The sequence below is a fragment of the Notolepis coatsorum genome (assembly GCF_963971535.1).
Source record: "Notolepis coatsorum genome assembly, chromosome: 4".
NCBI classification, from domain to species: Eukaryota; Metazoa; Chordata; class Actinopteri; order Aulopiformes; family Paralepididae; genus Notolepis; species Notolepis coatsorum.
Genome location: NC_140168.1, coordinates 5,811,408 through 5,837,057, shown reverse-complemented (window position 1 = coordinate 5,837,057; position 25,650 = coordinate 5,811,408). Strand labels below are relative to the sequence as shown.

The 25,650-nt window shown below is 43.1% G+C and overlaps 1 protein-coding gene across 1 annotated transcript; it reads left to right on the top strand.

Moving 5' to 3' along the window:
• Positions 1-2: 2 nt before the first annotated feature.
• Positions 3-25,649, top strand: LOC311227620 (E3 ubiquitin-protein ligase TRIM35-like; the record flags this gene model as incomplete). The annotated part of the gene is made up of 5 exons (XM_084313342.1): positions 3-8; positions 21,298-21,492; positions 23,490-23,720; positions 24,021-24,043; positions 24,986-25,649. 5 exons carry the CDS (start codon positions 3-5, stop codon positions 25,647-25,649), a joined length of 1,119 nt encoding a protein of 372 aa, XP_084169468.1.
• Between the last annotated feature and the right edge of the window lies 1 nt (position 25,650).

The following is a 25,650-nucleotide window of genomic DNA, read 5'->3' as shown; positions in this document are numbered from 1 at the left end:
TCATGACAGTGAGGTGTGTGTGTGTGTGTGTGTGTGTGTGTGTGTGTGTGTGTGTGTGTGTGTGTGTGTGTGTGTGTGTGTGTGTGTGTGTGTGTGTGTGTGTGTGTGTGTGTGTGTGTGTGTGTGTGTGTGTGAGAGTGTGTGTGTGTGTGTGTGTGTGTGTGTGTGTGTGTGTGTGTGTGTGTGTGTGTGTGTGTGTGTGTGTGTGTGTGTGTGTGTGTGTGTGTGTGTGTGTGTGTGTGTGTGTGTGTGTGTGTGTGTGTGTGTGTGTGTGTGTGTGTGTGTGTGTGTGTGTGTGTGTGTGTGTGTGTGTGTGTGTGTGTGTGTGTGTTCGGGACCGATCCCACTTCACTTCCCTTCTCCTGGCTCTACCGCCTGGCAGGTATTACCTTAAAGAGATTAAGTAAGGTATTACTTACTTTAAAGAGATATTTCGCTTTAGTTTCACTAGTTTCCTCGGTCTTTCCTCCAGGAACGGTTGACAGAAGACGACTTGAGATTCTACTAAAGTGAAATGTCCCTTTAAGCAGTAACTATCTCATTACGAACAAGGATGTATCTTATTTGTTTTAGGACAGAGGAGGCGATTGTCTTGTGATTTTACGGAAAGAGTTCATAAATGTGCCCTTTTTTCCCCACGGCTGAGCGATATCGACGCCATCGAGGTCAGAGGTCAGAGTTGAGACGCACCGCTTGACCCCCACGTGTTGGGGGTGGGGGGGGGTACTGCGGTTAGATACATGTAGTGGAAACACTGGTGTCTGTGAGAGCGTGTGTGTGTGTAACGGGATGTGTATGAAATATGAATATGAAGCTACAAGGAATCCATGGGAAATGCAGTTGTACATTATTACATTTAAAAAAAAAAATTTAAACTTAAATTTTTATTCAACATTTATGGACATACAACATAACATTTATATTGACATCCATAACATAACGACATACATATATGGGTACATTCATGAAATTAAAACTAAACACATCATAAAACAACACTGTTAAACAGACCTAAATAATAAAGTACAAAAAACATAAAACAATTGTCATACCCAACAGAAATAAAAATAGAAAAAACTAACTAAAGCAAAGGTGTGTGACACGGGTTCAGAGACCCTCCTTGAACCTCTTTCCTCCTTTACCCTTCACCCTCTTGTGTTGCATTTGGTCCCTCCTCTGTGATGTCGTTTTCGTTCCCCTTGTAATCCTCCCACTTTCCCCATCTTTCTCCAAATTTCTCTTCCTGTAACCTCAGCATGTGTGTTATCCTCTCCATATCCTGTATCTCTTCCACTATTCCTACCCATTGTGCTATTGTCGGTGGGTCTTCTTTGTACCACAGTCTTGTTATTGCTTTTCTGGCCGCTATCAACATTATCTTTATTAAATATTTGTCCCCCCCTTGTATTCCCTTGTGTGTCAGGTCTCCTAAGTAAAGCACCAGTCCTGTTTGTGGTAACCCGTATCCTAATATTCTGATCATTGCCTCCCCTATCTCCTCCCAATACCCCTTCAGCTTCTGACATCCCCAGAATATGTGCGTGTGATTTGCCCCCTCCTTCCCACACATCCTCCAGCATGTTCTTTGTGTTGGTGCATATTTTCCCTTCAGCTCTGGGGTTATAAAGAATCTGATTATGTTTTTCCATCCAAACTCTTTCCATATCCTCGATCCTGTTGTTGAATGTTGCACCTCGCATATGTTCCCCCATTCCTTCCCTGTTATTTCTATCTCTAGTTCTCTCTCCCATTTCTCCCTTATGTAATCGGTCGTGTGTCCCTTGCTGTTCATTATAGCCCGGTATATTGCTGATATTACTCTTCCTTGCCCCCCTTCGTATGCCCATACTATCATCTTGATTATTCCATTCTGTTCTTCGTCTTTGGCCCCCCTTATTTCTTTGTTGTAGTAGTCTCTAACCTGTAGATATCTGAAGTGGTCCCTGTTTTCTAGTCCAAATTTCTCCTTTAATTTTTGTAGTGTCTGCATTTCCCCCTTCTCTATCATTTTGCATATCGCTGTTGCCCCCCCCCCCCCCCCCCCCCCCCTCCCACCTTCTGAATCCATGGTCTAACCTCCCTGGTTTGAATCTCTTGTCATGTGCTACCCATCTCAGAACCCCTGACTGCTTCTCCAATTTGTGTGTTTTTACTACTCTGTTCCATATGGTCAAGGTGCATTTGGTGATTGGATCTAATAGTCCCTCTTTTTCTTTAAATAGTTCCCTATCTCCCACCAGAGCTTGTACCTTGTATCCCTCCCCTTCTTTTTCAATGTCTTTCCATCTTGCCTCATATCTGTCGTTAAACCAGCACGTCACTGCTCTCAGTTGTGCTGCATAGTAATAATCTTGTAGGCTGGGTACTGCCATCCCTCCCTCTTCCTTTGGTAGTTGTAGTGTTTTATATCTGACCTGTGGTCTTCTCCCCGCCCATATGAACCTCGATATCAGTCTGTCCCACTCCCTGAATTGATTCTGTGGTATTTGTATCGGTAGTGACTGGAATAGGTACAGTAACCTTGATAGTATGTTCATTTTAATGACCTCTATTCTTGAATTGAAGTCCAAGGGCATTACTGTCCATCTCTCTAAGTCTCTCTTGATGTTCTGATTTATCTGTGTATAGTTCGCCTCAAACAGTTTCCCCACCCCTCTCGTGATGTTCACCCCTAAGTATTTAATCTTGTCCATGTCCCATCTTATCCCGTACTGTTCCCTAATTTCCGTCGTTGGGGTATAGTTCCATGCTAAGGTCTGTGTCTTTGTCACGTTTAGTTTGTATCCTGAGTAGTGGCCATATTCCTTCAGTAGATCCATCAGTGCCGGGAAGCTCTTGTCTGGTTGCCTCATGTATACTATCACGTCGTCCGCAAATAGGCCTAGTTTATATTCCGTTCCCTTTATCCTTACTCCCTTAATGTCCTCGGTCTGTCTGATCAGTTGTGCCAGTGGTTCTATGAAAACGGCGAAGAGCGTTGGTGAGAGACAACATCCCTGTCTGGTAGCCCTCTCTAATCTGATTCTATCCGTCAAGCTGCCATTCACCTTAACCCTCGCTGTCGGTTCTTGATATAGCGCCTTGATCATCTTCATCGCCTTCCCGTTCAGTCCGAACCTCATCAATGTTTTATATAAAAATGTCCAGCTCACACTGTCGAATGCTTTTTCTGCATCTAGGCTAATCAGTACCGCGCTACCACCTTGTTTTTGTATCTCCTCTACTATGTGTAATGTCTTTCTCACGTTGTCCTGTGTCTGTCTCCCTTTAATAAATCCAGTTTGATCTTCATCTATAATGTCTGGCATAAACGTCTCAAATCTCTTTGATATTATCGATGTATACATCTTGTAATCCACGTTGAGTATGGACACAGGTCTGAAACTACTACATAATTCTCTATCCTTCCCTTCCTTCGGTATCGTGGTGATTATGGCTTCCTTCCACGAGGGGGGGGGGCATTTTGCCCTCTTCCATCGTGTGTCTGAACGCCGCCCCTAACATGGGTGCTAATTCCGTTCTAAATGTCTTGTAGAATTCCGATGGGAATCCGTCGCTCCCCGGAGATTTGTTGTTTTTAGCTCTACTAATTGCCTCTTCCAGTTCTCGTTCCGTAATTATTTTATATAATTCTTCATTTTGTGCTTTCCCTATCGATGGTAGCTCTAGCTTCTCCAGACAGATATGCTTCTATTTCCTCTTCTCCCGCTGCTTTTGGCTGTGTGTATAGTTTCTCATAGTATTCTCTAAATGTCCTCTTTATTTCAGCTGGGTCTCTCAATATTTCATTAGTCTTTGTATCCCTTATTGTGTGTATCGTGTTCAACTTCTGTTGCGTCCTAATTCTCCTAGCCAACAGTCTGGTCGCTTTTGGTCCCCCTTCATAGTACGTTTGTTTCATGAACCTCGCTTTCTTTTCTATTTCCGTCAATAATTCCCTATTTATCCTGGCCTTTACTTCTTTGATTTCTCCGAGCGTTTCCTGTTCTTTTGATATCTGGTGTCTCCCCTCTAGCTTCTTCAGCTTCCCTATCAGATTGTGATATGTCTCCGTTCTGGCCTTCTTCAGCATTGCTGTCTTCTCCATCAATTTCCCCCTTATCACCACCTTCAGTGTGTCCCATAGAATGTTCGGATCTACCGCCCCATTGTCATTTTCTTCCTTATACCTGGCTATCTCCTCCTTGATCTGACTCACCACCCCCTTGTTATTTAATATTCCTACATTTAGTCTCCAGATCGTGTTCCTCCGTCACCCTTCTAGATCTACTGTCAGATATATGGCACTGTGATCCGATATGTCCGCTACTCCTATTCTGCTCTCCCGTACCCTGTAACTGTCCCCCGTCGTCATCAAAAAGTAGTCTATTCTCGCATATGTCATGTGCGGGTGTGAGTAATGTGTGTATTCCCTGTCCATGGCGTGCATCCCCCTCCAAACATCTGTAATTCCCATTTCCGTCATCTGAATATTCATATATCTACTGATTGGTGCCCGTCCTTTTCTAGTACTCGGGGTGTCTAGGTCGTGATTCAGTACTACATTAAAATCTCCCGCGCATATCAATATCCCTTCTAGTTCCATCACTATCATATCAAAAATGGTCTCATATAAATCCCTCTCACTCTCTGGGGGTGCATAAACATTCACTAACGTAATCATTTGACCCTCCATTTTTCCCTTCACCAGAACAAACCTTCCCTCCTTGTCTCTTACTTCCTTGATCAATTCAAATTTGACTGTGTTTTTGATTAACGTGATTACTCCTCTCCTCAGGTTCCGTTTAAAGGAACTATAGTATGCATTTTCATATCCAAATCTCTTCAGTTTCTCATGATCCTGTGCTACCAAATGTGTCTCCTGCAGAAAAATCACTTCCATCTCACTTTTTTTACATTTCAACATCACTTTGCCCCTCTTTATCGTATTATTCATTCCATTAACGTTTAACGACATCATTTTTATACCTTTAACCATTGTCATCTTTCTTCTTCTTTCGTCTGTCAGTCCCCCCCCATGTCACAATCATTCCCCCCTCCGGTTGTAGCCTCCGCTCTCTTCACCGAATACATATAATGATTAACATAAATAAAAAACATAAACTTTACATAAAGTGCTCCCAAGGCGTTCGGGGGGTCCCTGTCCCCCCCCCCTGTCCCCTGCTGGTGGGTGAGGAGTAATTGCTCTCCTAGTGAGAGGTCTCCTCCTGACGGCTTGGGGGTTTGAAACCTTTACCCCCAACCGCTCGTCATATTTGTCCAGCCTTCTTACTGTTTTTATTGCTGTCGAGCTCCTGGTCAAAAGCGCTCTGTCCTTCATTCTGATCAAAGACCCCCATTTCCTAGGTCCCTCTCAATGTGGCTCATATGTTCCAATGTCCCTCCTTCCTCCCAAACCCGTGTGTGGTGTCTTCTGTGTACCCCTTCTTACTTTCTTTTCCTCCCCTCTATTTTCTATGTGATGTCCATTTATCCCCTTAATCCCTTCCAATTGTGTTACTCGCAGCGTGTGTCTATGTATTTGTTTCAATATGTTCTGTGTTCCGTCTATCATACCTAATTATATTTCCATTTATTTCCTCCATCAGCATGTGTATTATGTGTCCATGTATACGTTATGTTCGTTCCTATATCCTGCCTCTAGCTGGGAATGTGTGTTTATGTATATGTTATTTCAGTTTCTATATTTTGTCTCTATTTGGATAGTTTTTTCCATCTCTTGTGCATGTACTCATCCGTTCATCTCCTCCCGCCTCCTCTCCCCTCCTTCTCCGTCTCTGGCCTCCTCGTCCGTCTCCGCCTTCGGTCTGTCACGTCTCACCTCGGCCTTCTCCTCTCTCCTCCCTCCTCTCCCGGGTTTCGATCTCCTACTCTGGTCCATCTGCGTGCTTTCTCCAATCTCTGCCGCAGGCTCAGCGTCTGGCCCTCCTGTCCCCTTCCTTCTCCGTCCTCCGCCATCTGCATCCCCCGTCGCCTCATCTCCTCCGCCGCCTCCTGCGCCGTCGCGTACGTCACCGTCCCTTCCTTCCAGTGAATCCTTAGCGAGGTCATGGGTGATTGGAATTTCATTCCGTTTTCTTTCAGAATTCTCTTCAGTCCCGCGTAGGACCTGCATGTTATTGCTACCGCTGTCGAGTAATCGTGATCAAACGACAGTCTTTTCCCCTCGATTTCTATCTTCTTGGTCCACGCGGTTCTGAGTATCAATTCCTTAATCTCAAATCTCAGAAAGTTAATAATCACCGCCCTCGGAGGTCTGTCCGGTTTCGGTCTCGGAGCCAACGCCCTGTGGGCCTTCTGTATCTCCATTTTTTCCAGTCCCGTCTCCTCCAGTTGTTCCTTGATAAGCTTTTCCACATATTGGCTCACCGATTCCCCTTCGACTCCTTCTTTCAATCCCCATATTCTGATGTTATTTCTCCGTGACCTCCCCTCCATGTCCGATATCTTTGTCTCCATCTGTTCTTGTTTTTGAATCGCACACGTTAACACCTCGTGTATCTCTGTGTTCCATTCCTCCGTTTGCGCCGTTCTAGTCTGTACCTCTGTTACGTTTCTGTCCTGTTCCGCCATCTTCTCATCCACCCTTTTGAGTTCTGTATTCATTTCACCTCTGAAGTCCTCCTGTTCCTTCCTCAATTCCTCCCGTAACTTCCCAATATCATTTTTTTTTTTTTTTTAAACTTTGGCCATTCCCCTGGCTCTTTTTTGCGTTTATCGCATTTTATACTGGTCAAGGATGACCGACAGAAACAGGCTGAAGGGGTTCAGATGGGGGGGAAGACACTCTGGGAAAGGCACGGCTGCAGTCCGGGTTGTCCCCGGCGCCGAAATAGCGCTCGAGGTACGTGGTGAGCTACTGGAGCTCCCCCCCAATATCATTTCTTATCGTGTCCGAGTTCAATTTTATGGTCGCCAATATCCCGGCCTGCATGAGCACGGCCCATCCTGGCATTCCCTTGTCCGTCTCAGCCGAAACTCCCCCTTCCTCCGCCTGCCCCTTCTCGGTCTCGCCTCGGGGGTTCTGCTCCATCGAACTCTCCTCTTCCTGTGAGTCCTCCATTTCTCTTTCCTTCATAATTGTTTTCTCCTCCTTCCTTCTCGTTTGCATCTTCATTTTTAATCACTTTTCGTCACTTTTCGGGTCTTTATTTCTCTGTTTTTCACTCTTTTGACCAGGAGCCTCACCGCATGCGTGCTACCCTTCCGTTCTCATACCGGAAGTCTACATTTACATTTTTGTGTACATTTTTGTGCAGTTGTACATTATTACTACAGTATTGAACTGAAAGACCCTCCAGTTAGAACCCCCCCCCCCCCCCCCCCCCCCCCCTTGTCTCTATTATTTTTGTTTTATCATTTTCTTTGTAGTATATGAGAACTCTTGTTTCTCAGTAGGTGTAGTTTCTACAGAGCGGCAGGCGTGTCTCTGATGCAGTGCAGAGGTTCACTGGTGACACCACACTGGTGCTTGTTCAGTCTTTTGGCGCCACCTGGTGGCCATATTGATGTGTGTTTTTGTTTTGTTTGAGCTTCAGTAAACGAGTCAAGTCAAGTCAGGTCAAGAGTTTTATTTGTCACGGCATACAAGTATACAATGAAATGCGGGCAGACCAGGCTGCAGAAACAAATTAGTGGGGGGCATAAAATGTTCTCGGGGGGGCACAATGGTTTTTCAACACAGGTTCTCTTTTATACGTTTCAGCTGGGACAACGGCGCTGTGGCTTGCTTGGCGCTGCCCACGGTGCTGAACTAAACAGCAGAGAGGCAATTGAAAAATCTAATTTCTCTCTATCTTAAGAACATTCACTTATACAAAAACAGACTGAACGGATATATATAACAGACCTGCTGGGGCAGCGGACTGAGAGCAGGGGACACAAACAGGCTGGATAAGCTGGTCAGGAAGGCCAGTAGCGTGGTTGGGGTGGAGCTGGACTCTAGTGAGTGTGGCGGAGAGGAGGAGCCTTGCTAAGCTCCAGGCCATCAGGGAAAACCCCTCCCACCCACTATACAGACTTGGCTGACAGGAGGAGCATGTTATTGATTGATTGATTGATTGATTGAAAAGTTTATTAACAGATTGCAGAATGGGTACAGTACAGTACAGCTCAATACATACAATTGTTAAGAGGATGCAGACCTGATAAAGACTTTCATCTTGTTTCCATCAGGGTCCCCCATTTTCAATTCATCATATGACACACACGACATACAGATAGACAGTACTGCTACATCTATACATTTATGACGTACCAGATTTTCAAATACAGTACTGTTTGTGATACAAAAAAAATCCAGAAAAATAGTGTATATACATTTGACATAGAAACTGTGCATTGGGGGAGGTTGGGTAGGTGGGGTGGGGCTGTACATTGGAGGTGGGGGGGGGGGGGGGGGGTTGGGTAGGGGGGGGGGACACTGTACATTGGAATACTGACATACATTTGACATAGAAACTGTACATTGGAGGAGGTTGGGTAGGTGGGGTGGGGTTGGGTGGGGCTGTACATTGGAATACTGACAAAGCCATGCTTGGTCTTCATTGTACAACTGGGTTAGGACATTTGTAGAGGCCAGTTTTGAATTGCAGTCTCCCGTAGGTGTTCTTTGAGAGTGTTTTTGAAGGTGGGTAGTGATTCACATTCCTTTACAGCTTTGGGTAGGGCGTTCCACATTGTTGTGGCATAATTGCGAAACGTGTTTAGTCCCTTGTTTGAGCCGAATCTGGGTTTTACATGATTTGTGGAGCTCCCTCTGGTGTTGTGATCGTGGTATTCACTGACCTTTTGACATGTACATGGGTACCTTGGTCGTGTAGTGTATCTTGTAGACCAGGCCCATTGCAAGTTGCTGTACTCTGTCGTCTACTCTAAGCCATCCTAGGTTGGCAAAGTGTGCAGGGGTGAGGTGGGTTCTAGGAGTCAGGTCAAGCAGTAGTCTGACTAGTTTGTTTTGAGATGTTTGTAATTTGGTTTTTAGTGCAAGCATAGTCGTAGTACCCTTGAATGAGTGCTCCTGCCAGAGTCTTCAGGGTATTCTTGTTTACCAGGGAGGAGATCCGGTACAAGAATCGGGTTCGTTGATTGACTTTTTTTATTACATTGGATGCCATTTTGTCACAGGAAAGATTAGCCTCTAGGATGGAACCCAGGTAGGTAATTTCATCTTTCCTTGTGACAATATTGTCACCCACTGTAACTGAGAAGCCGTCGGTTTTGCTGAGTTTGTTATTTGAACCGAAGAGAATGGACTCTGTTTTGCCCATGTGTAATGATAGTTTGTTGTTGGCGAGCCATATGCAGATTTTGCCTAGTTCCGAGCTGAGGGTTTTTTCAACCTGTAACTTGTTCTTGTCAGAGACCAGCAGGGCTGAGTCGTCCGCAAACAGGAACAAGTTGCAGTCACAAGCTGACGACATGTCATTTGCATAAATTAGGAACAGTAGTGGTCCTAGTATGCTTCCTTGTGGAACACCACAGTTCACTGTGAGGGGGGGGGATAGGGTACCGTTTACCTCCACCATCTGTTCTCTCCCCTCCAGGTAGGATTGTATCCAGCTCACTGATAAACTATCAAAACCAATTGCTTTTAGCTTGTCAATCAGAATGGTGTGATTGACAGTGTCGAAGGCCTTTTGTAGGTCTAGCATGACCATGCCGCAGTATTTGCCCGCGTCCACCTCTTGCTTGATGTGGTCGTTCAAATAGAGAAGGCATGTGTCAGTGGAGTGGGATGTTCTGAAGCCAGATTGGAATTCGTAGATTAGATTTTTATCCGTAAGGTACTTTTCGACCTGTTCGTATACTATTTTTTCCATGACTTTCGAGATGGATGTAAGGATAGAAACAGGGCGGTAGTTGCCTGGGTCTAATTTGCTGCCCTTTTTGTGCAGGGGTGTTACTCTCGCTATTTTGAAGTCCTTGGGGACGTGTCCCTGTTTTATGGAGAGGTTTATTATGTGTGTGATGACTGGGGTGATGGCGGCTGCTGAGTCTCTGAGGAATTTGGAGGGGATGTTGTCATGGCCAGTGGCCTTGTTCAGTTGGAGGGCGCTCAGTTTATTGAGTACCTCATCTGTAGTTACCATTTCCAGTTTGAAATCGTCTTTGTGGACGCCTAGGTTCTTGTAGTATAACATCCAAGGTCGGGGAAAGCCTGTGGTACAAAGACAGATTTTATAATCTTCAAAAGACCCCCCCCACACAACCCCACCCAACCTCCTCCAATGTACAGTTTCTATGTCAAATGTATACTCCCTTTTCTTGACTCTTTTTGTATCACAAACAGTACTGTATTTGCAAATCTGGTATGTCATAAATGTATAGATGTAGCAGTAACAGAGCATGAGGTGAGGCGGACCTTTAAAAAAGTGAATATCAGGAAGGCAGCAGGACCGGACGGCATCCCCGGCCGCGTCCTAAAAGTCTGTGCCGACCAACTGGCCCCGGTATTCACTGACATATTTAACCTGTCCTTAGAACAGGCTGTCATCCCCACCTGCCTGAAGAAGTCCACTATTATCCCTGTACCCAAAAAATCCAAGCCTGCTTGCCTCAACGACTACCGCCCTGTAGCTCTCACCTCCATAGCCATGAAGTGCTTTGAGAAGCTAGTAAAGGGCTACATCTGCTCCTCCCTCCCCATCAACATGGACCCCCTGCAATTTGCATACCGCCCCAACAGGTCCACGGAGGACGCCATAGCCCATGTGCTGCACACAGCAGCATCACACCTGGACAAGAGGAAGGGGAATGCTATTCATCGACTACAGCTCGGCATTCAATACCATAGTCCCCTCCAAACTATGACCTCTGCCAGTGGGTCTTGGACTTCCTGACGGGCAGACCCCAGGTTGTGAGAGCAGGCAACTGCACCTCCTCATCCATCACGCTCAACATAGGGGCCCCCCAGGGCTGTGTCCTGAGCCCCCTCCTCTACTCCCTGTACACACATGACTGCGTGGCACAGCGGAACAACAACACAATCATCAAATTTGCTGATGACACAGTAGTGGTGGGCCTGATCTCTGCCAACGACGAGAGGGCCTACCTGGAAGAGGTAGAGAATCTGTCACAGTGGTGTCAGGAGAACTGCCTCTCCCTGAACGTCAGCAAAACAAAAGAGATGATTGTGGACTTCAGGAGGTCGGGGGTCAAGGACTACAGCCCCCTCAGCATCGACGGGGCACCGGCTGAGAGAGTGAACAGTTTCAAGTACCTCGGAGCCCACATATCCGAGGACTTGACATGGACCACACACATTGACAGTGTTGTGAAGAAGGCACGACAACGCCTCTACTTCCTCAGGCGCCTAAGGAAGTTCCAAGTCAGTCAGAAGATCCTTAAGAACTTCTACTCATGTACAATAGAGAGCATCCTGACTGGCAACATCACCTCCTGGTTTGGGAATAGCACCGCACAAGACCGAAGCAGACTACAGAGAGTGACATGTTCAGCCGAACGCACAATTGGAGGGGGGCTTCCCACCCTCCAGAACATTTACAACAAGCGGTGCAGGGGCAAGGCTAAGAGAATCATCAAGGACTCCAGCCACCCGAACAACTGCCTCTTTGAACTACTGCGGTCAGGCAAGCGATACCGGAGTCTTAAGGCGAGCACAGAAAGACTCAGAAGAAGCTTCTATCCCCAGGCCATCAGGCTGCTCAACGAACAATAAACACTATGCAACAACCATCAAATGCACACAGCACACACACCCACACGCACACACTCACTTAAACAAACAACACACTGCAGCACCCACTCTACACACTTTAGATCACCTAAACACACTTTACACTTTATATTTATTGGTAAAGGATTTGCACTACAACTCGTACACCTTACTGTAAATTGTACCTAAATTGTACCTCATCCCATTTCTGCTCTGCACTATATAGTATTGTATATTAGTACATTGCATAGAATATTGTATATTGTATGGTAACTCAGTTACTTCTATTCTGCATCGAACATTGTACATATGTCTATACTGAACACTGTGACCTTTTGTACTTCTATTTTACATGCTATACTATTTTATTTCATACTATTTCATACTATCTTGTCTAGCACAGTCTCTGGAGCGTAACAGTAAGAAGCATTTTGTATAAAAGTATTCTGTACTTCTGTATGACAACTATTAAAGAAACTTGAAACTTGACACTGTTTCAGAGAGACAGACAGACAGACAGACAGACAGACAGACAGACAGACAGACAGACAGACAGACAGACAGACAGACAGACAGACAGACAGACAGACAGACAGACAGACAGACAGACAGACAGACAGACAGACAGACAGATAGATAGATAGATAGATAGATAGATAGATAGATAGATAGATAGATAGATAGATAGATAGATAGATAGATAGATAGATAGATAGATAGATAGATAGATAGATAGATAGATAGATAGATAGATAGATAGATAGATAGATAGATAGATAGATAGATAAACATTTAAAATATCAATCAATCCTTGTATGCTGTATTTCTCGACATCATCTGAAAGGAGAGTTGAACTCTCAAGGATTTTCGAGACTAAATACAGTAAAGCTTGACTGAATGAATGAATGAATCAAATCAAATCAAATCAAATTTATATTTAAGGCCCGACAAAACACGTTAATGTCCCCATGGGCCGGACACATCTTCTTTAAACAAGTCAAGAAGAAACATCGCAATAAGTCAAGAACCAAAACAAGAACACCATAAGGTCTAACAAATTTAGAATAAATGCAAAATAAATGAATGCAATGCGAACACTCCCAGACATACCCCACGTGAAGGTAAGGACAAACTCACTAAAACCTAGCAATAGGAAAAAATTCACCACAGGCAATGTGGAGGAGAGAAACCTTAGAAGGGCCAATTCAAGAAGGGATCTCCCTTCTTAGATGTCGGTGTGTTGCAGACGGACAGTTGGTAAGCATGCACTCAAGTGTGTAGTGAAACACAGATGAGTGCATACAATAGCAACTGAACATTTTGAAAGATTTAAGATAGAGCTGATAGTGATAGCAACTGAACATTTTGAAAGATTTAAGATAGAGCTGATAGTGATAGCAACTGAACATTTTGAAAGATTAAAGATAGAGCTGATAGCGAATCTATTTGAGGCACAGGGGCGGCGCAAAGAGGGTTGCGTCCTCCCCGTCTTAATCACGGGACATTCAACACTCCGGTCATTGCTCCGAAACAGCCGGAGACAGGGGGACAGGGGGCGGCGCAGAGAGGGTCGCAACCTCCCCGTCGTCATCACGGGACGTCCAGCACTCCGGTCACCACTACGAGACCGCAACTCACAGGGAGACGGGGCAGGCGTTAGACAGCTTGCGTGATTGTAATGGACGGACATAGCAATAGATACAAGTGGTAAGCATATATGTGAATAGAATAGATATATGAAGTAGGCATATTAAGCGAATAGAATAGAAGTACTTAACCCAGCAATGAAACCACGTTGACAAGACCACAGACAGACGGCGGAAAGTAGCTGATCCAATCCATGGCCTCGGTGGTGCACGTAGAACAGTCACTGAAATCTTGGCCAAGACCCCGAGACATCCACCACATTGGTCAACACTACGAGACAAGCACTCAGAGAGATGGGGGGGGGGGGGGGTTAGAGAGTTCCCATATTTGTAGTGGGCGGAGATGGAGCAATAAATACATGTAGTGAGCATATGCATACATGGTGACAGTAGAATCATAAGAAAATTGTGAAATAGAGTAATAGATAGAACTACTGCAAGCGTATGGATACAGGGTGAGATACAAGACAATAGCTCAGGGCCGAAGGTTCAGCACTGCAGGCCAGACAGAAGGCGGTATGAAGCTGTTCCATGGGACCGGTTGAGACAGAGACAGAGGTTAAAAGGTTCTCTCATGTCTGCAGAAAAGCAGACATGGGAGAAAATAGAAATCCTAACTAAACTAGACAGATTAATCTAAAGGTCAGTCCCCGACCAGCTGAGATCAGGGTAAAGTCAAGTCAAGTCAAGAGTTTTAATTGTCACGGCATACAAGTATACAATGAAATGCGGGTGGTCTTGCCCGCAACGATGTGCAATACAGTGGTACAACATATAATAGAATCCAATAAAAATACAGTGGTACAACATATAATAGAATCCAATAAAAAAACAACATTGTGCAATAAACAGGTAACATGGTGTGACATCTCGGTATCTGTACATAGTATTTACAGAGCATATAGGACATGCTAGGTAGCTTTAGTAGTGCAATACACTGTTCCTGTTATACTGTTATACTATAGGTTGAAGGAGAGAGAGAAAAGATGGGTCTTAAGCAGGGATTTAAAAGCTTCGACAGAGCAGGCGCCCCTGACGACGGCAGGTAATTTGTTCCACAGGTAGGGAGCGCGGTAGACAAAGGCTCTGTGGCCGGCGGATTTCTTCTTAACCCTAGGAATCGATAGAAGCCCCGCATTTTGTGAGCACAGAGCACGAGCGGGCGAGTACCGGGAGATGAGATCGGATAGATAGAGCGGTGCAAGCCCATTAAAAAAAATTAGGTGAATGAATGAATGAATGAATGAATGAATAAAATAATCAATGATGGCCCTAAAAGCATGAAGGCCAGTGGAGTGAAGAGAAAAAACATGACGAATCATAACTGAAGCAGCTACTCCAGAGAAATACAGAAAGAGACTTATTGACATTAGCTAAAATATGCACTTATTATCGACAAGCACTGACGTGTTTTACAGTAACTCTCTTAGTAAAATAAAATGAAATTGGATTCAACAAACAATCCTCGATGCTGTTCTTTGTGTCACATGTATGTATGAATGTATGTTTTTTGCAACAATATTTAAGAAAATGTATAGAATTTGTGCCAAGTATTCTACTGTTATTCTATTGTCATTGTTATTATTATTATTATTATTATTATTATTATTATTTATTATTATTATTATTATTATTATTATTATTATTATTATTATTATTATTATTATTATTATTATTATTATTATTATTATTATTATTATTATTATTATTATTATTATTATTATTATTATTATTATTATTATTATTATTATTATTATTATTATTATTATTATTATTATTATTGTCTGGTGTTGTTCTGTTTATTATTATTATTATTATTATTATTATTATTATTATTATTATTATTATTATTATTATTATTATTATTATTATTATTATTATTATTATTATTATTATTATTATTATTATTATTATTATTATTATTATTATTATTATTATTATTATTATTATTAATATTAATTATTATTATTATTATTATTATTATTATTATTATTATTATTATTATTATTATTATTATTATTATTATTATTATTATTATTATTATTATTATTATTATTATTATTATTATTATTATTATTATTATTATTATTATTATTATTATTATTATTATTATTATTATTATTATTATTATTATTATTATTATTATTATTATTATTACTGTATTATGTGCTGTCATGTTTTGTTTTATATTCTATGTGGAAAAAAAGAGAAAATAAAAGATTTGATCAAATAAAAAATAATTTGTACCAAATATACAACAATTCACAAAGAGAACACAAAGGGGAAATGTGACACGTAATGTAATAATAATAATAAATTAAAAGCTCCATTACACGGTACATCACATCTGCATCAGCGTATTTCACCCCACACGATAGTTAATGGTCAAACGTGGCAACATCCTGTATCTTTTTTTTTACCAACATGCATAAACGTTGCAGTGAGTATAGCTACCTCGTATTGCCCCACAGCGGTAGGGGGGGGGGGGGGGTTGAACCAACAATGAGGCCTGTATGTCACGCTTCCTATCTGACCCAAATACATCTCAAGACAGAGGCTTCCGGCGGGTTCCGTGGAACAAGAGGCCTGCGGTCCGAAGAGGCGAGGGTCACGTTTCCACCTGCCACGGTATTTAACCCTTCCACTACCACACTGCAGAAGGTTAACCCTTCACTACCACACTGCAGAAGGTTAACCCTTTCACTACCACACTACAGAAGGTTAACCCTTTCACTACCACACTACAGAAGGTTAACCCTTCCACTACCACACTGGAGAATGTTAACCCTTTCACTACCACACTGCAGAAGGTTAACCTTCCACTACCACACTGCAGAAGGTTAACCCTTTCACTACCACACTACAGAAGGTTAACCCTTTCACTACCACACTACAGAAGGTTAACCCTTCCACTACCACACTGGAGAAGGTTAACCCTTTCACTACCACACTGCAAAAGGTTAACCTTTCACTACCACACGGCAGAAGGTTAACCCTTTCACTACCACACTGGAGAAGGTTAACCTTCCACTACCACACTGCAGAAGGTTAACCCTTTCACTACCACACTACAGAAGGTTAACCCTTTCACTACCACACTACAGAAGGTTAACCCTTCCACTACCACACTGGAGAAGGTTAACCTTTTCACTACCACACTGCAAAAGGTTAACCTTTCACTACCACACTACAGACGGTTAACCCTTTCACTACCACACTACAGAAGGTTAACCCTTTCACTACCACACTACAGAAGGTTAACCCTTTCACTACCACACTACAGAAGGTTAACCCTTCCACTACCACACTGGAGAAGGTTAACCTTTTCACTACCACACTGCAAAAGGTTAACCTTTCACTACCACACTACAGACGGTTAACCCTTTCACTACCACACTACAGAAGGTTAACCCTTTCACTACCACACTACAGAAGGTTAACCTTTCACTACCACACCACAGACGGTTAACCCTTTCACTACCACAACACAGAAGGTTAACCCTTTCACTACCATACTGCAGAAGGTTAACCTTTCACTAAAAGCAATTGGTTTTGATAGACTATCAGTGAGCTGGATGCAATCCTACCTTGAGGGGAGGGAACAGATGGTGGAGGTAAACGGTACCCTATCCCCCCCCCTCACAGTGAGCTGTGGTGTTCCACAAGGAAGCATACTAGGACCGCTACTGTTCCTAATTTATGCAAATGACATGTCGTCAGCTTGTGACTGCAACTTGTTCCTGTTTGCGGACGACTCAGCCCTGCTGGTCTCTGACAAGAACAAGTTACAGGTTGAAAAAACCCTCAGCTCGGAACTAGGCAGAATCTGCATATGGCTCGCTGATAACAAACTATCATTACACATGGGCAAAACAGAGTCCATTCTCTTCGGTTCAAATAACAAACTCAGCAAGACCGACGGCTTCTCAGTTACAGTGGGTGACAATATTGTCACAAGGAAAGATGAAATTACCTACCTGGGTTCCATCCTAGAGGCTAATCTCTCCTGTGACAAAATGGCATCCAATGTAATAAAAAAAGTCAACCAACGAACTCGATTCTTGTACCGGATCTCCTCTCTGGTAAACAAGAATACCCTGAAGACTCTGGCAGGAGCACTCATTCAGGGGTACTACGACTATGCTTGCACCTCATGGTACCAAAGCACCTCAAGGGCGCTAAAAACAAAATTACAAACATCTCAAAACAAACTGGTCAGACTACTGCTTGACCTTACTCCTAGAACCCACCTCACCCCTGCCCACTTTGACAACCTAGGATGGCTTAGAGTAGATGACAGAGTACAGCAACTTGCAATGGGCCTGGTCTACAAGATACACTACACGACCAAGGTACCCATGTACATGGCAAAATACTTCCCAAAGGTCAGTGAATACCACGATCACAACACCAGAGGGAGCTCCACAAATCATGTTAAACCCAGATTCGGCTCAAATAAGGGACTAAACACGTTTCGCAATTATGCCACATCAATGTGGAACGCCCTACCCAAAGCTGTAAAGGAATGTGGATCACTACCCACTTTCAAAACCTCTCTCAAGAGACACCTACGGGAGACTGCAATTCAACACTGGCCCCTGTAAATATCCTAACCCAACCCCCTCCAATGTACAGTCATTTACCTAGTATGGTTTTGTCAATAGTCCAATGTACAATTTTGTTTGTTTGTACAGAGTCTCCCCCCCCCCAATGTACAGTTTTGCTTGCTTATACAGTGTGCCCCCCCCCCCCCCCCCCCCCAACCACCTCCAATGTAAATTACCCAGTATGGTTGTCAATATCCCAGTGTACCCAACCCCCCCCACCCAACCTCCTCCAATGTACAGTTTCTACGTCAAATGTATATACTCCCTTTTCTTGACTCCTTCTGTATCACAAACAGTACTGTATTTGCAAATCTGGTATGTCATAAATGTATAGATGTAGCAGTACTGACTATCTGTATGTCATGTATGTCATATATGTCCTGATGAATTGAAAATGGGGGACCCTGATGGAAACAAGACGAAAGTCTTTCTCTGGTCTGCATCCCCTTAACAATTGTGTGTATTGAGCTGTACTGTATTGTACCCATTCTGCAATCTGTTAATAAAGTTTTCAATCAATCAATCAAAACCACACTACAGACGGTTAACCCTTTCACTACCACACTACAGACGGTTAACCTTTCACTACCACACTACAGAAGGTTAACCTTTCACTACCACACTACAGACGGTTAACCCTTTCACTACCACACTACAGACGGTTAACCTTTCACTACCACACTACAGAAGGTTAACCTTTCACTACCACACTACAGACGGTTAACCCTTTCACTACCACACTACAGACGGTTAACCTTTCACTACCACACTACAGAAGGTTAACCTTTCACTACCACACTACAGACGGTTAACCCTTTCACTACCACACTACAGACGGTTAACCTTTCACTACCACACTACAGAAGGTTAACCCTGTTCACTACCACACTACAGACAGTCTGTGGTGTGGTAGTGAAAGGGTTAACCTTCTGTAGTGTGGTTGTGAAAGGGTTAACCCTTTGTCGTGTGGCAGTGAAAGGGTTAACCTGCTGTATTGTCCCAGTGAAAGGGTTAACCATTTGGTAGTGTGGTAGTGTCGGGGATTCCGACCGTGTTCAGATCCTCTTTGAAAAGAGGGGGATCCGTCGCTGCAAATAATTTAGTTCCATTCAGATGTGGATTTCTTTTATAGTTTAATTAGGCACAATTATTAATATTAAACAGAGCAGTTGATGCAGAAAAAACAAAAGACATCAGAATATATTCTCGAGCCAGTGAGTCCCTCTAAGACAAAATGCCACAAGACTGGTGGGTCCAGTTAGCCCCCGTCTGTCCAGAGAGTCTGTCCTATATATCAAAACGTAGGAGTCCCTCGACAGAGAGAGAGATAACCCTCAAGGTCGGCCTACAAATGGAATGCAGATATGGCAGTAGATATGGCATATTGTAGACGGTGAGGTCACTACACCTGGTTATATACTAGAGAGGTGAGGTCACTACACCTGGTTATATACTAGAGAGGTGAGGTCACTACACCTGGTTATATACTAGAGAGGTGAGGTCACTACACCTGGTTATATACTAGAGAGGTGAGGTCACTACACCTGGTTATATACTAGAGAGGTGAGGTCACTACACCTGGTTATATACTAGAGAGGTGAGGTCACTACACCTGGTTATATACTAGAGAGGTCAGGTCACTACACCTGGTTATATACTAGAGAGGTGAGGTCACTTCACCTGGTTATATACTAGAGAGGTGAGGTCACTACACCTGGTTATATACTAGAGAGGTGAGGTCACTACACCTGGTTATATACTAGAGAGGTGAGGTCACTTCACCTGGTTATATACTAGAGAGGTGAGGTCACTACACCTGGTTATATACTAGAGAGGTGAGGTCACTACACCTGGTTATATACTAGAGAGGTGAGGTCACTACACCTGGTTATATACTAGAGAGGTGAGGTCACTTCACCTGGTTATATACTAGAGAGGTGAGGTCACTACACCTGGTTATATACTAGAGAGGTGAGGTCACTACACCTGGTTATATACTAGAGAGGTGAGGTCACTTCACCTGGTTATATACTAGAGAGGTGAGGTCACTTCACCTGGTTATATACTAGAGAGGTGAGGTCACTACACCTGGTTATATACTAGAGAGGTGAGGTCACTTCACCTGGTTATATACTAGAGAGGTGAGGTCACTTCACCTGGTTATATACTAGAGATGTGGGCGTGGCTAGGTGAATGGTAGGTGCATGAAAAGTTCTTTCAACGAACGCCCACAGGCGCGAGCCAGTAATGACATAACTAGGATTATAACCTTTGATATACAGGTGATAAACATCAGTGTTTCTACACTCCTCATCGACCGACACCCGCCTGCTCCAGATAAAACCCACAGCTCGTACTGAAGGAGTAGGACTAGCTTTAGACAAACACAGGAAGGACTAGTGTAGAGGAGCCAAAGCTATATATTTAGGTTATGGTATATTATATATGAATGTTTATGTTTATTTTTATATCCTTACATTGAAACGGCATTAGGAATGTTGATTGGATTTAGATAAAGTCATTGAACCGTCTTATTTGTCATAATAGAACATTCTAGAACATTTGTGATGTCACAGTAGGATGTCATAATAGAACATTCTAGAACATTAAGTTTCATAGCCGAATGTTCTAGAACATTGGTGATGTCATCATATGATGTCATGACCGAACATTCTAGAACGTTTGTGTATATATATATATTCAGCAATTCTCTCTGCCAGGTCAGTGTGCATCTTGAAACAGTGCTGAGCAGTACTGAACCGATAGACTAAACAGCATAGATTTTCGGCTTTCCAATGTGGAGGAATCTTCATGTGTCGAGTCGGCGGTGATTTGGAGACTGGACCTTGTAGTAGTAACGTGAATATTTAGGAAAAAAGCTTTGGGGCCGCTTCTGTAAAGAAAGACTTCGCTGTGGAAGAGAAATAAACCATTTTGATATCTTTGTTTTACACTGGAGCGGCTGTGGACATTATTTGTCTTTATCAACGCACATACTACTCACGAGTAAGCAACTTTAACCAGTAGAATGGAACGTCGGCCCTCATAACTAGTGATCAAACAGTGACTTCAACCAGCTGCTGACTGAATCTAAGTAAGTTTATAACAAAAGTTAAAGTAAACTTCAGGGAGCTTTCCAGAGGAGGGAGTGTTACTGAGAGACAAAATGGCTTCGTCTCATTGTGAAGAGGATCTGTCTTGTCCTGTGTGCCGTGACATCTACACAGATCCTGTCATTTTGTTGTGTAGCCACAGCTTCTGTAAAGCCTGTCTGCAACAATACTGGAGAGACAGAGAAGACAAGAACTGTCCACTTTGTAGGGAAGTCTCTTCAATTTTAAATCCTCCTCGTAACTTGGCTTTGAAGAACCTGTGTGAGGCCTTCAGGGAGAGAAGCCAGGGAGCTCCAGCAGGTTCTGAGGTGCTCTGCAGTCTGCACAGAGAAGAACTCAAGCTCTTCTGTCTGGATGACCACCAGCCCATCTGTGTGGTGTGTCAGTCCTCCAGAAAACACAAGAGCCACAACTGCTGCCCCATAGAGGAAGCTTCGGAGGATCACAAGGTATGGCAAAATCATTATTATATTAATTTATTCAATCTTTAATTATACTCAATAAATACACAGAGTAAACATTGTTGTCACATTGTTAAACATTAGACAATCAGAACAATTAGATGGGATTAGATTCAGACACTGATGTTGGAGTTGATTTATTTTTGTCCACAACGTAGGAGGTGTGAGAGTCAATGTCAGTGTGGGAGTCAATGTCAGTGTGGGAGTCAATGTCAGTGTGGAAGTCAATGTCATTATGGGAGTCAATGTCAGTGTGGGAGTCAATGTCAGTGTGGGAGTCCAGGGTGGCCTGGGTGGCAAACGTACTCTAGTCCGTGAGTTGAAACCGGTGCTGCAGCACAGAGTCCTCAGACCTGCATCTTTCAAGTGAAATACATCATGAATGAATGAATTAATGAATTCCATTGCAGAAGCAGCTCCAGGCTCCACTGAAGACCTTACGTGACAAGCTACAGGCCTTTAAAGAAATCAAACAAACATGCGTCCGCACAGCAGAACACGTAAAGGTACAAATATTCTGTATTAATGATAAATTATTTACTGTAAGGTTGCAGCTGCACTCAACCTACACACAGTAAAAATAAGTGCCCTATTGTACATTTGTAGTCCATTGTGGGAGAGACATGATTTTTAACCCCCCTACTGTATATTTCAGTTAGTTAGATAGTAAATTATAACACTACCTTATGCATACTGCACCTTATGTGACACTGTGAATGCTGTATAGTTAGTTAGATAGTAAATTATATTGACTTACTTCTAGGGATGTCGGCCGATTATCGGCATTAAAATGTGATATCGGAAAATATCAGTATCGTTTTTTTTTTTTTTTACATTTCTATAACCTTTATTTACCCAGGCAAGCAAGTAAGAACAAATTCAGATTTAATTTATTGTCAAAAGTATGCATAATGTTGTGTTAGTTCCACAACAAGAGATATGTAATGTTGATTACCTGAAATTATTCCGTTTTTTGGGGGGGAAACCCTGCATATATCGGTATCGGTTGATATCGGTATATCGGTATCGGTAAAAAAAGCCAATATCGAGCATCCCTACTTATTTCCTTAAACTTATTTGTTTACACTGCTTGTGTTGTTTTTACTACCTGAACCCCCCCCCCCCAGGGGCGTAATTATGGGGGGGGGACATGTCCTCTGCATGTTTTCAGAAGGCAGTTATGGTCCCCTGCACTTTTTTACCGTCCAAAACAATGTTACACGATAATAAACGGAGACGCGACGCGGCACTTGGACCACACGGAAAACAGCTGCTTGTTCCATCAATAAAGGAATATCTTATCTTATCTTATCTCTGAGCTCAGGTCTCTGATGACCTGAGCCATTGTCATGCAAAGACAAGGTGAGCACCCGGCGAGGGACGAGTCGCATCTTTGTGTGCACGCGCTAAGTACCGAGCACAGCCGTCTTTGCATAACAACAACAGCCATGTCGTCAGGTGTGCTCAAATACATAGCACCCCTCCCCTGAAAGTTTGGTGTGAAACTGAACGATGGTCTGTGTCTGTGATTGCCATGAAATGCAACAGCATTGCTTGGTCTCTGTGAAATATCTGTCTATGACCTTGTTGTATTTAAAAGCCTCTAGGCTGTTGTTTTATACATTGTAGATAATAAATAGCACGATCTCTCTCTCTCTCTCTCTCTCTCTCTCTCTCTCTCTCTCTCTCTCTCTCTCTCTCTCTCTCTCTCTCTCTCACGTTCTGAGACTCGTGCAGTGTTATGACTTGTCATAAGTGAATTGTATATAGAAACATCTCACCAAAATTTACTTGCACAACTGATTTTTATTTATTTTTTAATCTACGACCTTACAGCCACTGACCACGCCCCACAAATGTGTCCCCTCCACCATTGAAAACTAAATTATGCCCTTGCCCCCCCCCATCCCCCATGCTGCTATGATGCCTGAATTTCCCCAAGGGGATCAATAAAGGAATATCTTATCTTATCTTATAATCTCCAGGTCCAGGCCCTGCACACAGAGAAGCAGATTAAGAAGGAGTTTAAGAAGCTTCACCAGTTTCTCCACAAGGAACAGGAGGCCAGGGTAGCTGCACTGAAGGAGGAAGAGGAGCAGAAGAGCCAGACGATGAAGGAGAAGATTGAGGAGCTGGACAGAGAGATGTCAACCCTTTCAGACACAATCAGAGCCATAGAGCAGGAGATGAACGCTGAACACGTCTCCTTCCTGCAGGTCAGGACTGGTCTCTCTTCAGTTCATAGGGAATGATGCTGAGGATGTTTAGTACACTGTAAAAACTGGGATTGGGGTTCATTCATATTTATTAAATAAGTATTAGTAACCTATACATAATAAAAAAGACTATGTGCCGTTTGAAATAGAATTGAGCTGAATTCAATGCATTTGAACCATTTATGAATTGCATTTTACACAGTTTTAGTTGAATACAATTAGCTGATAGTTTAAAAGTGACCAGATGACGCTCAGTTTTTACAGTGTCGTGTTTAACTTGATCTGTCTTTACCTCCATAGAACTACAAGACCACACTGAAAAGGTAAGTGATTTATCTCTCTTTTTGTCGCTCTCTTTCTCTCTCTCATCTCTATCTCTTTCTATCTCTCTTTTTCTCAATTTCTCTTTCTTTCTATCTTTCTCTCCTTTCTCTCTCTCTCCTTTCTCTCTGACTCTCTTTCCATGACTGCCCCCATGTTAACCCTTTCACCGCTGCACTACCAAAACGGTTAACCCTTTCACTGCCACAAAACAGCCGGTTAACCCGGCGACCGTCGGTTGTGTGATAGTAAAGGGTTAACCTTCTGTCGTGTGGCAGTGAAAGGGTTAACGGGCGTCGCTGTTCACCACGGCCGTGGGTGGGTGCGCGACTCGCGGGCCGGAAGCGAAGTTCTTTTTCCGCTCCGATTGGATTCAGAGGCGTGCACCACACGTATTTTCACAGAAATACACTCAACATCTGCATTATTACCACACATATAGATGTTCAACCAGCTAATGTGTCTGTATCTCTCCCAATACAAATAAACCATATTACTATACTTTATCAGGAGTACGTCACACTGATCATCATTCTAAAATGCATTCTAACATTCTAATTAATGAGATAATAACGGGTTATACATGCAAAATGGACACTGGAACTGGAAATCTTTTATTTAAATTTTTTTTTATCTTCAAACGGGGACTGACTTCAACTTCAACTTTAAATTACTTTATTTTCGTTTGGGAACTACATTTGTGCAGTGGTTGAAAGACAAACATACAGTCACAATACATAGACACTCACCACTATAATTATTTTTTTTATTTAATACAATTTATTGTGTATTGTGTATTTATTGATTGAGTGGAAATGATTGTATTAGAAACATGATGGAGAAGAGATGGAATACAGTTATTTTTATGGAAATCAATATCTCTCTCTTCTCTGCGGCTCTGAAGCTAAGCCCACAGCAGGACTGACTCTTGAATGTTCTTCCAGAGCTCAGTGCAACCTGCCTCGTCCACAGCTGGTCTCAGGAGCGCTGATAGACGAGGCCAAACACCTGGGCAACCTGGCCTTCAGAGTCTGGGAGAAGATGAAGGAGAGGGTCAAGTTCACTCTTGTCATTCTGGACCCAAACACTGCAACACCCTGCTTCTCTATATCTGATGATCTGACCAGTGTGAGAGACACAGACACAAAGCAGCAGCTCCCTGACAACCCAGAGAGGAACATGGTGTATAGCATTGTTCTGGGTTCTGAGAGCTTCAGCTCAGGGAAACACAGCTGGGAGGTGGAGGTGGGAGACCATCCTGACTGGGCTATAGGTGTAGCTAAAGAGTCATTTGACAACAAGAGAGAGGGGCTAGAGATATCACCACAACATGGTATCTGGGCTATAGGTTATTGGAGTGGTAAGTACACTAATGGTCTGAGTCAGATCCTCAAAGTCAAGAGGAGCCTCCAGAGGATCAGAGTACAGCTGGACTATAACGTGGGGAAGCTGTCCTTCTACGACCGTGAAGACATGACTCACATCTACACTCATGAACACACCTTCACTGAGAAACTTTACCCATACTTCAATATAGGACCGGCTGGTGATGCCAAACACCCTGATATAAACATCTGCCCATCAGAGGTGTCTCTCTCTGTGATATAGT